General features: G+C 40.4%; 1 protein-coding gene across 1 annotated transcript; it reads left to right on the top strand.

Annotated features, from left to right (window-relative positions):
* Positions 1-563: 563 nt before the first annotated feature.
* tmx1 (thioredoxin-related transmembrane protein 1) lies at positions 564-13,560 on the top strand. The gene is given in 8 exon segments (NM_001165399.1): positions 564-784; positions 3,420-3,535; positions 3,982-4,027; positions 4,505-4,633; positions 9,345-9,390; positions 11,327-11,428; positions 11,755-11,821; positions 12,144-13,560. Coding segments are annotated over 8 exon segments (933 nt in total). The 5' UTR covers positions 564-581; the 3' UTR covers positions 12,368-13,560.
* The last annotated feature ends 3,728 nt before the right edge of the window (positions 13,561-17,288 follow it).

Below are 17,288 nucleotides of genomic sequence, written 5' to 3'. Positions count from 1 at the left end.
CTACAGTATTTGTCAAAATGTGACTTGTCCATAGCGTAATATATATGTTAATTTTTTGTCTCTTGTTTTATGTAGAATGTTTTTATTTTGGCTTTTTTTTAATGTGTGATATATTTAAGCAATAAGGCCTGAGGGGTTGTGGTATATGGCCAATTTACCATGGCTATTGCTATTATAAACTGGTTGTCAATGTAATTAGAGCAGTAAAAATAAATGTTTTGTCATAGCCGTGGTATAGCAGACCGTATACCACGGGTGTCAGCCAATCAGCATTCAGGGCTCGAACCACCAGGTTTATAAATTGGTTTGTACAATATTCGTGTAATGCAAAAAAATAAAAAGTAGAGGGTTGCCAGTAGTTACCACAGCCACAAAGTAAAAATATCGTGAAAATGTTGTTTTTATTTTTTAAATTGAGGTTAGAGTTAGACATAATGTTAGCAGTGTGGTTAAGGTTAGGATCAAATCTGATTTTAAGAAGAGAAATTGTATAAATAGGCTGGGTTTAGCCATAATCAAGACTTTGTGACTGTGGTAACTAGCAACGACCGAGAGACGGGCGACGACGAGTTTACCTAAACATGGCGCCCTTGCTGGATCATAAAATCGGCGATGCTATGCTGTCTTCTTTACCTTTGCGATCAAAATCGATTCTCCTAACATGTTCACTAATTTTAGTTATTTACTTGACGTCGCAGCCAGCTTTGGCCAAACCGAGTAGCCTCAAAGAGATCACTGACGGAAACTGGGAAGACATCTTGGCAGGGGAATGGATGATTGAATTGTAAGTACAGCTAGCAAGCATGCTAAGCTAACTGCTTAGCTAGCCATACAGCTACGTTGTTCTGCAATAGTCCGTTTTTTGTAGTCTTGAATCGGCACGTGTTGATTTTCAGACCACACCTAATCACCTAGTTCTGATCTTGATAAACTAGCGTAGCCTTGGCGTTAGATTGTTGCATAGGCTTACAGATAGGAATCTAAATGAAATGCTTTCAAGTGCACACGATAATCAGGTCCAATGAGGTGGAAAGCTAGTGTTTGGCTGCTGCATACTGAGTATTGTTGTTAGGCGTCTACATAGAATTAGCAGTGTTTCCACTAGGATTTCTTTAAGCAGAGGTGGCAAACTTAGTGGGGGTGGGGGGCACCATATCAACAACAACAAAATGTAGACACCATCTTGGCCAATGAGACAATTGCTGTTTTCAAACTAATTTCCTGTAATTTTGTCATGGGGCAGAGAGAAATTTGCAGTTTTAATCCACTATTTTCTTGCATTTCTACACATTTTGCCATGGCTTATGCTGTGTTATGCTGTGTTATGCTATCTGAGTGACTCAAACATTATAACAAAATCTTTGGGGCCCCATGCCATGACATTTTTGGAATTCCCAACAGAGATCATTGCAGCACGGTCTGCATTTTTCATTGAGACCACACATATACTATTCACACCTGATTTTTACACTCCCAGCTATGAGATGAGATGTAGACCACTTTAACTTGACGCAGCAAATTCTGAGAATGTGAATAATGCGACAATGATGTGCTTTTATTACAATAGGTAGGCTAATGTATAGAACGCAGAAAGACCACTCTGCAATGATCTGTCGAGATCCGCATGTCACAGGCCTCTACATTATGGTGTAGTTGAGATCTTAAAGAGGAAATCTGAGATTGCTACATCAAATTTGTTTACTTAAGTTAATGGTAGCTATATAGCCATTGACTCTTGAAGAATATAACTTTAGTTCAACTGTCTAACCCCATTAAAACCCAAAATATAAGCTTGTTTTACTTCATTGTTTGTAAACAATACAATTGTAAAGAGACACTGTATAGCTTGCTTTTAGCTGTTCTGTTTACCGAAAAAGGTGACTGTTGTTATTTGAGCTCCAGATAGGATATGTATAGCTCTCGAAAAGCCTTCTCCGTAGGGTTTTCAGCTGTTAGTTTCTCCCACGGTTGGCAGCATGTGATCTACAAATCCGACACTGTATTTTAACGTTTAGAAACATCAATAATAATCATCGCTTGCAAAACTTTTTTTTTTTAAAACATACACTACCGTTCAAAGGTTTGGGGTCACTTAGAAATGTCCTTGTTTTTGAAAGAAAATCACTTTCTTTTCTTTTTTGTCCATTAAAATAACATCAAATTGATCAGAAGTACAGTGTAGACATTGTTCATGTTGTAAATGACTATTGTAGCTGGAAACGGCTGATTTTGAATGGAATATCTACAGAGGCACATTATCAGCAACCATCACTCCTGTGTTCCAATGGCATGTTGTGTTAGCCTATCCAAGTTTGTCATTTAAAAGGCTAATTGATCTTTAGAAAACCCTTTTGCAATTGTTAGCACAGCTGAAAACTGTTGTGCTGATTTTAAAGCAGCAATAAAACTGTCCTTCTTTAGACTAGTTGAGTATCTGGAGCATCAGCATTTGTGGGTTTGACTACAGTCTCAAAATGGACAGAAACAAAGAACTTTCTTCTGAAACTCGTCAGTCTATTCTTGTTCTGAGAAATGAAGGCTATTCCATGCGAGAAATTGCCAAGAAACTGAAGATCTCGTACAATGCTGTGTACTACTCCCTTCACAGAACAGTGCAAACTGTCTCTAACCAGAATAGAAAGAGTGGGAGGCCCCGGTGCACATTAACAATGTCTACACTGTTTCTGATTAATTTGATGTTATTTTAATGGACAAAAGTGCTTTTCTTTCAAAAACAAGGACATTTCTAAGTGAACCCACTACCGTTCAAAAGTGTATGCTTTCATATCAGCCCAAAATAATCTTTCAAATTAAAAAGATATACTTACTGTAGCAGTTTTGCACAGATCCATATGCTGTGTATGCCTCCAGTTGCTGAACTACACTTCTTCACCAGTTACTTACACACAGGTGTTTGGAGCCCGCTAGATAGCTAATTAGCACAGGTGGCCGCCTCTGACTTTCGTAAACAAGCACTGTAACATGGAGATGTGGCCGTGTGGGAACCCTAACCCTATAAAGGTGTGTATGAAGTAATTATTTCTCGCTAATATGAAAGATGCGTTTCGTATGTTTCCAAAACCGTACTGCAAGTGATGCATTTTAACGTTCATAATGAGCGTTGGGGCTCTTAACAAAAGTCCCCTGCCAGAAGATACTATCGTCCATGGGAGCTAAGGGTGGTTAGCGTCAATGAATGGGGTAGGTTGTGTTGACCTAGCTAAGGTATACTTCAGTGTCCATATGAACAACTCTGATTTTTACAGTCATAGCTATGGCTAATGTTGATCATTCATAATATGTTGACAACTGCTACCATTGAATCTTGTGTAGTTGTGTCAGCTTATTTTGTTTGAAAACTGTCTAGCTAATGTTATTGTTATGCCAATGTTTGGCCCCAACTCACTCTTCCCCGGCAGCTTTGCCCCCTGGTGTCCGGCGTGCCAGCAGCTCCAACCCATGTGGAATGAGTTTGCCGACTGGGGGGAGGACATGGGTGTCAACATAGCGAAAGTGGATGTTACTGAACAGCCTGGTATGTATACCCTCCTTCCCTGGCTGCCTGCCTGACCGTCTGCTTGTCAATTACTCCCCTTTTCACGTTCCACAGAGCTCCGGGATGAAGTTTCCCCTAGGTACAGATCTGGGATCATCCCCCAATCCTAACCTTAACTATTAGTAGGGAAAATGCTAAACTGACCCAAGATCACTGTCTATGGGCAACTGCACCCTACTCCTTTCACAGATAAATTAGGCAGGGAGGGGTCCGAGAGCTTTGTATTAAGGCCCTGGCTGTTTCCCACAACACCCGCTATGTTTTGTAGTGTAGACAATGCATGTCATTTTTATCTAGCTATAGTCCATTATTACCAGGTTTTTGTAGACCTCCTGTAATATTAGTCAAGAACAAGAGGATGTTGGTGTCATTCAGAGATATTAAGTCATATTCACTAACATTCTGCTCTCCTTCCCGCACCTTAGGTTTGAGTGGACGATTCATTATCACTTCACTTCCGACCATCTACCAGTAAGTTCTCTCTCCTTTACTTGAAGTTACTGTATGTCTCATATCCTGTTCTTCTCACAGATGCATGCCAACAAACCTCAACTACCAACCACTCTATATGTAGACTGCACTCAGTCTCATCAGTAAATGTGATCATTTCAGTTTATAGCCCTCACTGGAATGTGAGAGGCTGTTAGATGGCTTCAGACTTTGTCTGGGGAGACAATGTTAGTGTTTCTTTCTCATGTCTCTTCTTTTTTGCTACTGCTGTGATCCTACGCCCAGTTTAGACACTAGCTTCTTATGTTGCTATAAAAAAGTAAATGATTGTCAATGGTAAAACTGTAAATGTATAACCCTATAGCTTAGTGGCGCAATAGGCAAATAAACTACTTCTGTCCTTATTGTGGTTAATGCCACTATTGGCTTGTCAACCTGTCTTCAATTGTGTGCTAGATTTCTATGGTAACTGTGTGTGTGTGTGTGTGTGTGAATCAGCTGTAAGGATGGTGTGTTCAGGAGGTACCAGGGGGCTCGCACCAAAGATGACTTCCTAAGCTTTATTGATGAGAAGAAGTGGCAGGGCATTGAACCGGTGTCTTCCTGGTTTGGACCGTCTTCCTTCATGTGAGTGGATTGTTTTAGCGTCAGTCTCTTCTCCAAACTGGGTCGTTCTGTGTGAAACTTAAACAAAATCCGTTTTGGATCTTTCTGAAATGTAATGAAAAGGTCAACTCGAGATGGGGATGGGCATGAGTAATCAAGAACTCGAGTACTCAAACTGACATCAACTCAATCTTTTAACCAGAGATAAAAAAAATAATTTATAATACTGTAAAACTATTTGGTTGAAAGTTTGTCTTGAAGACAACGTTAATTTGCTTGACTCTAGTGTTCCATTTGTACATATGCATTTGAGGGACCAACAAATGTATAAGCCAAGCATCAGAGTTGTTTCCTAAATTCCCTTTCCCTCCGTGTCTCACGCCCTCCCTCTACTTCTGCGCCTACAGAAGTAAGAGCCTAGTTAAAAAAAACATATCTAACTGATATGTTTTTTATCACAAATTCAAAATGGACTGGTTGACGGAAGTAGGGATTTGTGTTCCAACAATGAGCTGCAGTTTTGGAATAATTGCGCCATTTTCTGCTTAGGCTATATTCCGGTTGTGACTAGTTACCACAGCCACGAAGTCAAAATTGGCTGTATCGTAAAAATTCATAAAAACAAGCGTGTTATTTTTGGTCTTAATTTAAGGTTAGTTATAAGGTTAACGGTGTGGTTAGGTATAAAATCAGATTTTAAGACGCAAAATTTTACAAACAGGCAGGGTTTATGACTTTGTGGCTGTGATAACTAACTTTAGTGGCGACCCTACTTGCAAACTGATAGTGGCCTTTTGGAATTGGTTAGCCTAGGCTATTACCCCCCCTAAACATAGACAGGTTCCACACTGGAAATATGCAAAAATATTAGTTTGATAAAGACAATGCGTATTTTCAATAATCATTAAGCCTACTCACCAAACATATTTTGGCCATAATTCATCTCCATGCAGTGAACACTGTTAGTCTATGTAGAAAATTCCACAGAACAGGCATAATAAACTCAATTGAACATCTGTATATTGAAAAGAAGACAGATTTTTGGTTTGTAAACCTGAAATTTATTTCAGCAAACCTGTTCCAAATGTAAAATGCGAATCACTTTAGAATATATATATATATATATATTTTTTTTTAATGTTATATTACATAATGTTTTTTACTATAAAATAATTGTCTTGACTGTGACTAGGGCTCGGGATATAACAACGTCTTGTCTGCTAAATTAACAAAACAAGGCTATGCCATTGCACAGCTAAAGGCTTCTACAAGCAAGCGCCACACTGCTGAGGTAACTACCTTTTTGAAGATTGTGTTCAACGCTATAATACAATACACCTGTCAGCAACGGGTGTGGTTGAAATAGCCGAATCCACTAATTTGAAGGGGTGTCCACATATTTTTGTTTGTATATATGAGGCAATTAGTATTTATCTGTAGTGGTTCCCACGGGGGACCAGTACGGAGAAAAAAATGTATGAAATGTATGCATTCACTACTGTAAGTCGCTCTGGATAAGAGCGTCTGCTAAATGACTAAAATGTTATTATAAATTTGGCATTGTTGCTCACTGTTGTCATATAGATAAATTAGAAATGTATTTTCCAGTGCCGGACTTTAAAAAATAAATCCAATAATCGAGTACCTGAAAAAAATCTTCCGAAAGGTCAAATGCCCATCCCTATTTAGAGCAGTGATCAGCAAACATTTTTGTAGAAAAGGCAACGGTAAAGAATTGTCCGTTTCTAAACTCAGAGGCGCAACATCACGAGACTTCCGGGAACGGTGGCAAAACAGGCCAAGCAGACCAGGCCGGGGTTGGTTGTTAATTTTCTCAATCTGAAGGCACAACCTAGATTCAAGCCACAGTCTTAAATAGTTGAGTGTTATTACTCCAAACTCGTGAAAGTGACAAACTGACACGTTAACATTTTAATAAAAAAAATAACTTTATATCGAAGGAGTGCCTTTGATTTGACAGCCTGTGCAGTTCGGCGCGAGATGACCGTTAGACCCGAGGACGTGTTTCTGAGCTTAGCTATCCAATGTCGCCATGACATCACCTGCAAGTGTGATTGGGGTTTTCTATTGGAGAAGCAGTTTCTGCCTATCTTAGTGTACTGTGTTTTTGTTTTATTCGTCTTGCGCTGTTGGCGGTAGGTGCAATTGATTCCTACTATGTGCGAAGGGCTTCGGAAAAGTGTTCCCATTTTAACCATTTAATTTGTCCGTCTACCCAGCAGACCACGAGAGCTGTGGCTAAGTCAAGTGCACCGACTGCGCTGGCCAATCCGATCAAATCACAGTGCTTACAGTATCAAACTTTTTCTGTGGATACTAACTTAACTTTTAAAACCATAACCAGAGAGAGACTGTCAAAGAATACAGCAAAGAGCTGCTGTTTTTATGAGTGAGATCATGTGTCTCAATAGGCCTGCGTTTTTGTAATATCATGGAATATTTCACTTTCTCTGCTCATAGGAACAACAACCTCATTCCTACTGAGCTGGTTTTATTACGTTAATGGTGCATAGGCTTATATTTCTTTTAAGCCACGTTTTAAAAATAATAGCTTTTTGACTGCGAAACGGATCTTGACTCAGAGGTTGGGGACTGCTTTAGAGGAAGGATGTTTCATACAGATTTGTAGTTTCGATCTAAAAGGATTGTTGAGATATTTAAAACTATAACATGAGTGACTACCCAGTATGTGATATCGGGGTAGATGACTCTACATGGAAATGTGTGGTCGTTATCTCATGAAGACTGCATCTTATTTTTACTCATTCTTAACCACAATTGTTCTTCATATCAGTGACACACACTACACTTCAGAACCACAGGAAATATCAAATACTACACTCCAACTTCTCCTGGTAGTACTTGCCACTTAGTTTTAGGTTTAGACATACAACCAACAGACCCAAATGGCCCCCTACTCCCTATATAGCGCACTGCTTTTGACCATAGCCCTGGTCAAAAGTAGAGCCCTATATTCAGTGAGGGGGGGAAAAAGTATTTGATCCCCTGCTGATTTGTACGTTTGCCCACTGACAAAGAAATGATCAGTCTATAATTTGAATGGTAGGTTTATTTGAACAGTGAGAGACAGAATAACTAACAACAACAAAAATCCAGAAAAACGCATGTCAAAAATGTTATAAAATGATTTGCATTTTAATGAGGGAAATAAGTATTTGACACCTCTTAATCAGAAAGATTTCTGGCTCCCAGGTGTCTTTTATACAGGTAACGAGCTGAGATTAGGAGCACACTCTTAAAGGGAGTGCTCCTAACCACAGCTTGTTACCTGTATAAAAGACACCTGTCCACAGAAGCAATCAATCAGATTCCAAACTCTCCACCATGGCCAAGACCAAAGAACTCTCCAAGGATGTCAGGGACACGATTGTAGACCTACACAAGGCTACAAGACCATCGCCAAGCAGCTTGGTGAGAAGGTGACAACGGTTGGTGCGATTATTCGCAAATGGAAGAAACACAAAAGAACTGTCAATCGGCCTGGGGCTCCATGCAAGATCTCACCTCGTGGAGTTGCAATGATCATGAGAATGGTGAGGAATCAGCCCAGAACTACACGGGATGATCTTGTCAATGATCTCAAGGCAGCTGGGACCATAGTCACCAAGAAAACAATTGGTAACACACTACGCCGTGAAGGACTGAAATCCTGCAGTGCCCGCAAGGTCCCCCTGCTCAAGAAAGCACATATACATGCCCATCTAAAGTTTGCCAATGAACATCTGAATGATTCAGAGGACAACTGGGTGAAAGTGTTGTGGTCAGATGAGACCAAAATGGAGCTCTTTGGCATCAACTCGCCGTGTTTGGAGGAGGAATGCTTCCTATGACCCTAAGAACACCATCCCCACCGTCAAACATGGAGGTGGAAACATTATGCTTTGGGGGTGTTTTTCTGCTAAGGGAACAGGACAACTTCACCGCATCAAAGGGACGATGGACGGGGCCATGTACCGTCAAATCTTGGGTGAGAACCTCCTTCCCTCAGCCAGGGCATTGAAAATGGGTCGTGGATGGGTATTCCAGCATGACAATGACCCAAAACACACGGCCAAGGCAACAAAGGAGTGGCTTAAGAAGAAGCACATTAAGGTCCTGGAGTGGCCTAGCCAGTCTCCAGACCTTAATCACATAGAGGGAGCTGAAGGTCCGAGTTACAAACGTCAGCCTCGAAACCTTAAGGGCTTGGAGAAGATCTGCAAAAAGGAGTGGGACAAAATCCATCCTGAGATGTGTGCAAACCTGGTGGCCAACTACAAGAAACGTCTGACCTCTGTGATTGCAAACAAGGGTTTTGCCACCAAGTACTAAGTCATGTTTTGCAGAGGGGTCAAATACTTATTTCCCTCATTAAAATGCGAATCATTTTATAACATTTTTGACGTGTTTTTCTGGATTTTTTTGGTTGTTATTCTGTCTCTCACTGTTCAAATAAACCTACCATTAAAATTATAGTCTGATCATTTCTTTGTCAGTGGACATGCGTACAAAATCAGCAGGGGATCAAATACTTTTTCCCCTCATTTTCCCTGTAGAAAATGGGGTGCCATTTGGGATGCAAGCATGCTTATTTTTCCCTCTGTCAGCCACTGACACTTTAACCTGGTTACAGTCTTTGTTTTTAGCTGTTGATTACTAGATTCTCATTTAAAAAGTCTAAAAGGTATTTATTCCTTTTCTTCCTCTGCAGGATGAACACAATGTCAGCTCTCTTCAAGTTGTCAATGTTCATTAGGGTGAGTCCTGCTGTTGCCTTCTCCCTGTGTGCTTTTAGACCCCATTCACACCACACTTTGGAACAAGGCCTTTAGGGTTCTGGTCAGAAAGTATTCATAACCCTTGACTTATTCCATGTTTTGATGTGTTACAGCCTGAATTCAAAATTTAATTCTCACCAATCTACACACACTACCCCATAATGACAAAGTGAAAAAGTGAAAACATGTATTTAGAAATTTTAACAAATGTATTGAAAATGAAATATAGAAATATCTCATTTACATGTTAGAATCACCTTCGGCAGCGACTACAGCTTTTGTCTTTCTAGTTAAATCTCTAAGAGCTTTGCACACCTGGATTGTACAATATTTGTTAAATTTGGTTGTTGAACATTGCTAGGCAACCATTAAAGTCGTGCCATAGATTTTCAAGCAGAATTAATTCAAAACTGTTACTCGGCCACTAAAGAACATTCACGGTCATGTTGGTAAGCAACTCCAGTGTAGATTTGGTCTTGTGTTTTTAGGTTGTTGTCCTGCTGGAAGGTGAGTTCATCACCCAGTGTCTGGTGGAAAGCAGACCAGGTTATCCTCTAGGACTTTGCCTGTGCTTAGCTCCATTCTGTTTATTTATTTTTTTCCTGTAAAAACTCTCCAGTCCTTTAACATTACAAGCATACTCATAACATGATGCAGCCACCACTATGCTTGAAAATATGGAGAGTGGTACTCCATAATGTGTTGTATTAGATTTGCCCCAAACATAACACTTAGTATTCATGCCAAAATGTCAATGGCTTTGCCACTTTCTTCTTATTTTTTTTTTCTGTATTATTTTTAGGGCCTTGTTGCAAACAGGATGCATGTTTTGGAATATTTGTATTCTGTACAGGTTTCATTTTCACTCTGTCAATTGGGTTAGTATTTTGGAGTAGCTACAATATTGTGATCTAGCCTCAGTTTTCTCCTATTACAGCCATTAAACTCTAACTGTTTTTAAAGTCACCACATTGGCCCCATCGAAGTCCCTGAGCAGTTTCCTTCCTCTGGCAACTGAGTTAAGGACGGCACAATCTTTGTAGTGACGGGGTGTGTTGATACTCCATCCAAAGTGTAATTCAAAACTTCACCGTGCTCAAAGAAATATTCAATGTCTGCTATAAAAAATTGTACCATTCTACCAATAGGTGCCCTTCTTTGCGTGGCATTGGAAAACCTCCCTGATCTTTGTGGTTGAATCGGTGTTTGAAATTCAATGCTCAACCGAGGGACCTTACATATATTTAATTTTGTGTGGGGTACAGAGACGAGGTAGTCATTCAAAAATCATGTTAAACACTATTGCACACAGTGATTCCATGCAACTTATTATGTGACTTGTTAAGCACCTTTTTTTTTTTTTACTCCTGAACTTATTTAGTCTTGCCATAACAAAGGGGTTGAATACTTATAGACTAAAGACATTTCAGCTTTTCATTTCTATTTAATTTATACAAATTTCTAAAAACCTAATTCCACCTTGACATTAAGGGGTATTGTGAATTTAATCCATTTGAATTGAGTTTGACACTTGAGCTCTAGGCTGTATTTTGTTTTCCCTGCGTGTCTAAAATGCAGTATTTTGAATTTCCACAACCTGCGGGTTCTCTCTCCATCACCTTCATGTATAGACTCTAGAAAATTCCACTTTGACATTATGGGGTATTGAGTAGGACAGTGACTAAAAAATCAAAATTTTATGCATTTTAAATATTGGCTATAACAACTAAATGGGGAAAAAGTTGAGGGGTGTGAATACATTCTGAAGGCACCCGTATAGGGAATAGCTGCCATTTGACACATTTTCACATGATTTGAACAATTTTAAGAGAATGTTCTTCTTAAACATGTTCAGGGTGGTTTGACTTACTTTAACTTATCTTTTTATTGCGTTCCTGTTGTCCTTTCCCTCCAGCGTTGCCATAACTACCTGACAGAGCAGTTGGGTATTCCAGTGTGGGGCTCGTATATCATCTTTGGACTGGCCACTCTCTTCTCTGGCCTAGCCCTGGGACTGGTACGTTAGTCATACTCCTTGATGTGATCCCTATGTGTTCTGTCTTTGTTTGATTTTAATTGCACGAGAATTGGATTTTACTTGCACTTTGATTTGAATGTACAGATTCCTGAAAGGAATCTGTCAAATAAGGTATTATTTAGTAGTATGTGCATACCCTCCATAGTGGGCCACCTAAAAATGTAAACAATGGAGCAATGTAGGAAAAATGTATGACTTTGGATGTTATTGGAGGCAAAGGGAGCAAGAGATCAATATCTTACAGTAACATCAAGTCTGCTCTCCTCGATAACCTAACCAGCCTCCCTTGTGCCTTCTCTTCCCAGATACTGGTGTTCATAGCCGATTTTGTCTTCCCATCACGACGATTTAACTCCCCAAACTACTACCAGAGTGAGTATGAGATGACAGAGAATCCATGTTCATGCAAATATGACTTTGTGAACTATGTAGCACTGTTTATGTGCTGACATTAAGCAAGTACTCTTAGAGAAGTTATAGAGGAAGAATACATGTAATCATTTATCATAAACATTTCTTTCGAGAACAGACATTTGTCTTTTTTGTATTCTTCCTAAGTTGTGACCCAGTGTCATAATCATGTGTGCATACATGTTTTAGTTTAGGAGCAATGGCATGGAGTGTGCGGTATGTAAAACATTTGTTATTGTCATGTACTGTTATTCATATTGCCTTTGTTACTTTCCTGTTCCAGAGAAACAGACGATGGAACAAGCCAGGCTCATTCAGCAGCTGGAGGAAGAGCAGGAGGCCGATGGAGAGGAGGATGATGATGAGGACGATGAAGATGGAGAACAGGAGGAGGTCTGGAGGAGAGTGTCTCCAGGGGGCCGTCCCGAGGCCAGAGGGCCGGGTTACCCAGAGGAGGCCTTGCGAAAGAGGGTGGTTGGCAACCGTGAGGAGGATGAGGACTCCTAGAGGCCTGGAGGGGAACTGCAGATGCCGCCTAACACCCATGGGAGACGCAGCGAGGATGGGAAAGCAGCCCGGTTCGGGGCCTGAGCTCATATTTATAAAGCGCCTCAGAATAGGAGTATTGATCTAGGATCAGTTTTGCCTTCTAGATCATAATAAATAAGATTACATGAGCAGGGGTAACTGATCCTAGATCACCACTCCTACTCTTTCATGCTTTATGAATATTAGACCTGGCAGCAGTAGAGTTTACAGCTTACAGAGAGCCCTGGTGACGTCGTACTTCCTGTATTCTCCCTCTGCTTCACCGGGAGTGCTCTGGATTCTGATGACCGCTCTGCTTTCACCACAGGCACTCTCTTGGACTGGAGGTGCTACCGCTACTGTAAACTCCCAACACTAGGGTCGTGTTCATTAGCTATCTTTTGAAGAGAACAGACTGGAACAGGCAGGGTTTATCCAAATTTGTCCAATCTAAAATGCTCATTTTCATTTTCCATTGCAAAATGTTTTAATGTTTTCCATTGCGTGCCCTAATGAACCGATTTTAAATTGGGTGTGGTTTAGGTATGGAGTGCAGTAGAAATTGAACTTTTTTTGGGCCACTTTTATGCTATACATTTCTTTAGTTTTTATTGAGTCTCTCCGTGCGTTAATCCATGTTTAACAAATTATATACAGCTTGCTTTGCGCATTTCGTTGTATGATATATTCCATGTAGTCTAATATGTACTTATGCTTTTCTCCTTTTCACCTTTTTGTATCTCAGAAATCCCATAATTTATTTTCATCCAAGTCTTCCTTGACAGACCGTGCATCCACCCACCATGATACTTCATAATGGTTTAGAATGGTTAAATATTGTGCAGAAGTACATCTGGATCCTCTTTCCCCCTCATGAGTGCAGTTGGCAAGCTTTTACACAGGAACCTGTGATCAAAACTCTTTGGGGCAGGGACTCTCCATGTTTCCATTTGGTCTTTAATCAGCAATCGCACGAAGATGTTGACTTGAGTTACAATGCTCTGCTCTGGCTCTACAAGACTGGATGGTTTAATCTCTGCTGCCTGCCTGTTTTTTTAAAGTTTCACACCGATGTATGAAGGATTGTGGTGCTAAACCTCCCTGGTGAATGTTGTTCAGTATGGATCATTAAAGAGCAACTGAACGTAATAAGGAATTTATCCTTTTAAAAACAGCTGGTGTGGCATCGGTATGAGTCAAACATTTATTCTAGTGTCATAATTGACTATAAAGTGTAAATGGGATCATTTTGCTCTTTAAGTCAAGTCTTGTCCATAACAGGTTTGTGAGATGATTAGGAAAAAAATGTGTCATGGAATGAAGGGTTAATTTCAATCCTGCCCCCCCCCAAGTAATCATCAGTTCAGAGCACAATGCCATGGTCAATTTGGTTTGACATTCGATATCCTTATGGGGCTAGTTAGAATTATACAAGGTACATGGGACAATATTTTAAAATGTCAATACTGCCAGATTTACATTACTTAATTTTTAAATCAACTATAAATTGTAGAAATTCATATATATATATATATTTGAGGCAACTAAAGGTGTGCGATATGAAAATATTGTCTAATTTATTGTCGGTCACTATCCCATACGGCGGCTCACCCAGCGCCGTCCAGGTTTGGCCGGGGTAGGCCGTCATTGTAAATAAGAATTTGTTCTTAACTGACTTGTCCAGTTAAATAAAAAGGTTACATTTAAAACAATTGAAAAGAAAAATAGCACCAATGATAGAATATCCAAAGTCAAACCAATTTTGGGCCGGCTGAAGCTTGCTAGCAAGTTTGCTAGCTAGTTTGCTAGCTAGTCTAGGCTACTTCCAGATACAAGATCTGGTTTGACGGTTTCAAGTTATCTCGAAGGGTGAGTAACTGTGTACTGTTTTTGTCAGAGTGAAAGTACAAACACAAGAGACACCCACATCAAAACATGCCTCCATAACCCAGATCATGTTCTCAGTTGCATTTCCAAATGATGAGAATTGAAACTGAGGCGAAATCAGGAAGTTCAGCTCTGCTTTAATACTGAGTTCATAACCAAGTGGGAAAGTGGTAATTAGCAGTTGTGAAGTCGTAAATACCAGTTGGATGCATTCACGTGTTTTGAACTCGTTGAGAAACGCTGACTGGCTAATGGCCAACAAGCGGTGTCAACCATAAACAAAAAGTACAGCTATCATGCTTGTGAACAAGTTGTAATGTTCAAAAAACTGATTTATTTACATAAATGGTTTTTTGCATTTAAGTGCTGAAATTGTATGTTATCGAGGTCATATTCTTAGTAGATGACGTCAGAGGTCAGCACGTGGGAGAAGTCGGAGCTCAGGGATGATAGACGAGTTTCCCACTAGTAATTAGCAGTTGGAGAGGTGTTCAAGCGGATTTTTCCTAACAGGGCCATACTGGGGCGCGTTCACAACACCAACCTGTTACAAAGATATTGTGCTGTAAAATGTAAATAACCTTGTTTTGTCAATCTCCACTGTAAAGCTAATATCCACCCCTTTGTAAAGCTGGCAGTGGACTGTATTTTGGATTTGTATCTTATGTTGTGTTCACCTGTGTGTGATGTTCTTCCGTATAAATCAGAACAGTTTATTATTATTGATTGGTAATGGGCTGTCATGTCAGTCAGCCGTCAGACACAATGCATGCCCGTCGTTACAGCTACAATTATTAAGGGAGTTCTTTAATAGCCTGGTTCCAGTGCTGTCTTGCCAACTCCTATGGTCACTCTGGCTCTTCTATTTTGGACAAACTAGGGGTGTTTCTCAATATGCATACTACTGTGCTCCTCACTCCCATGCTCCTAGTGCAGTCTTTGAGGGCATTCTCTTGAATGTGACATTATTAGGACGAGAGTGTGGAAACGCATACATTTTACATTTGAGAAGCGCTGCACACTCCCGTGCTACTGCATTACCTTTGACAGTTTACAGTAAATTGTGTCATCAACATGTCGGCTGCTCATCTACAGTATGCTGGACTTTCCTGGATCACAACTACCCTTGATAACATGTAATATGTCAAACATTTGTAGATCTGAACATCAGATTTTGTTTAATATTGCATTATTGTCAGTAAAGCAATTGAGACTTTTTAATCTGTTTTGTATTATTTAGCTCCATAGAAATTTGGAAGTAAAGACCAACAAAATCCAACTTATCACATGGAATGTGCACGGACTCCATGAGGTGAAAAAAAAGCATATGGTTCTCAAACACTTAAAGAGATTGAAGTTTTATTGCAAGAGTTCAATTTAATTTAAAGAGGAGCTTGTTTGGAGAGGCCTATGCTGCCAGCCCCTGTAGTAACAGCAGAGGTGTAGTGCAGGTATAGGGTGCCCCCTGGCAGAAAAGACAGAACTAGACAGTGTTGCGCATGGTGATCCTAGTCACCGTGCTTCTACATCTGCATTGCTTGCCGTTTGGGGTTTTAGGCTGTGTTTCTGTATAGCACTTTATGACATCGGCTGATGTAAAAAGGGCTTTATAAATACATTTGATTGAATAATTTGTGCCAGGTGTGATATCCCTCCTTAACTGCTCGGGCTAATGTTCCTATCGACCCAGTAAGGCCAGCAGGCTAGTCTCTTTTTATTGGTATGTAACTGTTATGAATGTTGTATTGTCATTTTAAACGTGTACATGATACTGCAACAAAATGTCCCCATGGGGACAATAAAGTCAGTAAGTAAGATATGTAGTCATCCTGATAAGTAAGAATACAGAATTCTCCCTTATATCTCAGCACATGGACCAAGAAGGCTGTTTTCTAATGTTGAATTGTACCTTACATGGTGAAAAATACACATTGATTTCATTGTATATTCATCCCACCAAGGGCACATTTTGTATTTTTAGATAGCTATAATAGATTATTTTAGCAGGTGACCGAAATTATACACTGATCAAAAATATAAATGCAACATGCAACAATTCAAGATACACCATCAAAGTATGTGAACACCTGCTCATCTAACATCTCATTCCAAAATCATGGGCATTAATATGGAATTGGTCCCCCCTTTGCTGCTATAACAGTCTCCACTCTTCTGGGAATGCTTTCCGCTTGATGTTGGAACATTGCTGCAGGGACTTGCTTCCATTCAGCCACAAAAGCATCGGTGAGGTCGGGCACTGATGTTGGGCGATTAGGCCTAGCTCGCAGTCGGTGTTCCAATTCATCCCAAAGGTGTTCGATGGGGTTGAGGTCAGGGCTCTGTGCAGGCCAGTCAAGTTCTTCCACACCGATCTTGATAAATAATTATGTTTGGACCTCGCTTTGTGCACGGGGGCATTGCCATGCTGAAACAGGAAAAGGCCTTCCCCAAACTGTTGCCACAAAGTTGGAAGCACAGAATCATCTAGAATGTCATTGTATGCTCTAGCGTTAAGATTTCCCTTCACTGGAACTAAGGGGCCTAGCCCGAACCATGAAAAACGGCACCAGACCATTATTACTCCTCCAAACTCTACAGTTGGCACTATGCATTCGGGGAGGTAGCATTCGCCTGGCATCCGCCAAACCTATATTTGTCCGTCGGACTGCCTGATGGAGAAGCATGATTCATCACTCCAGAGAACCCTTTTCCACTGCTCCAGAGTCCAATGGCGGGGAGCTTTACACCATTCAGGCTGATGCTTGGCATTGCGCATGGTGATTTTAGGCTTGTGTGCGGCTGCTCGGCCATGGAAACCCATTTCATGAAGCTCCTGACGAACAGTTCTTGTCATAACGTTGCTTCCAGAGACAGTTTGGAACTCGGTGGTGAGTATTACAACCGAGGACATATGTTTTTTACATGCTTCAGCACTCAGCGGTCCCGTTCTGTGGGCTTGTGTGGCCTACCACTTCATGGCTGAGCCGTTGTTGCTCCTAGATGTTTCCACTTC

The sequence above is a fragment of the Salmo salar genome, chromosome ssa01 (assembly GCF_905237065.1).
Source record: "Salmo salar chromosome ssa01, Ssal_v3.1, whole genome shotgun sequence".
Classification (NCBI taxonomy): Eukaryota; Metazoa; Chordata; class Actinopteri; order Salmoniformes; family Salmonidae; genus Salmo; species Salmo salar.
Note: the sequence above shows the minus strand (reverse complement) of the source record. Positions and strands in the feature narration are given on the sequence as shown.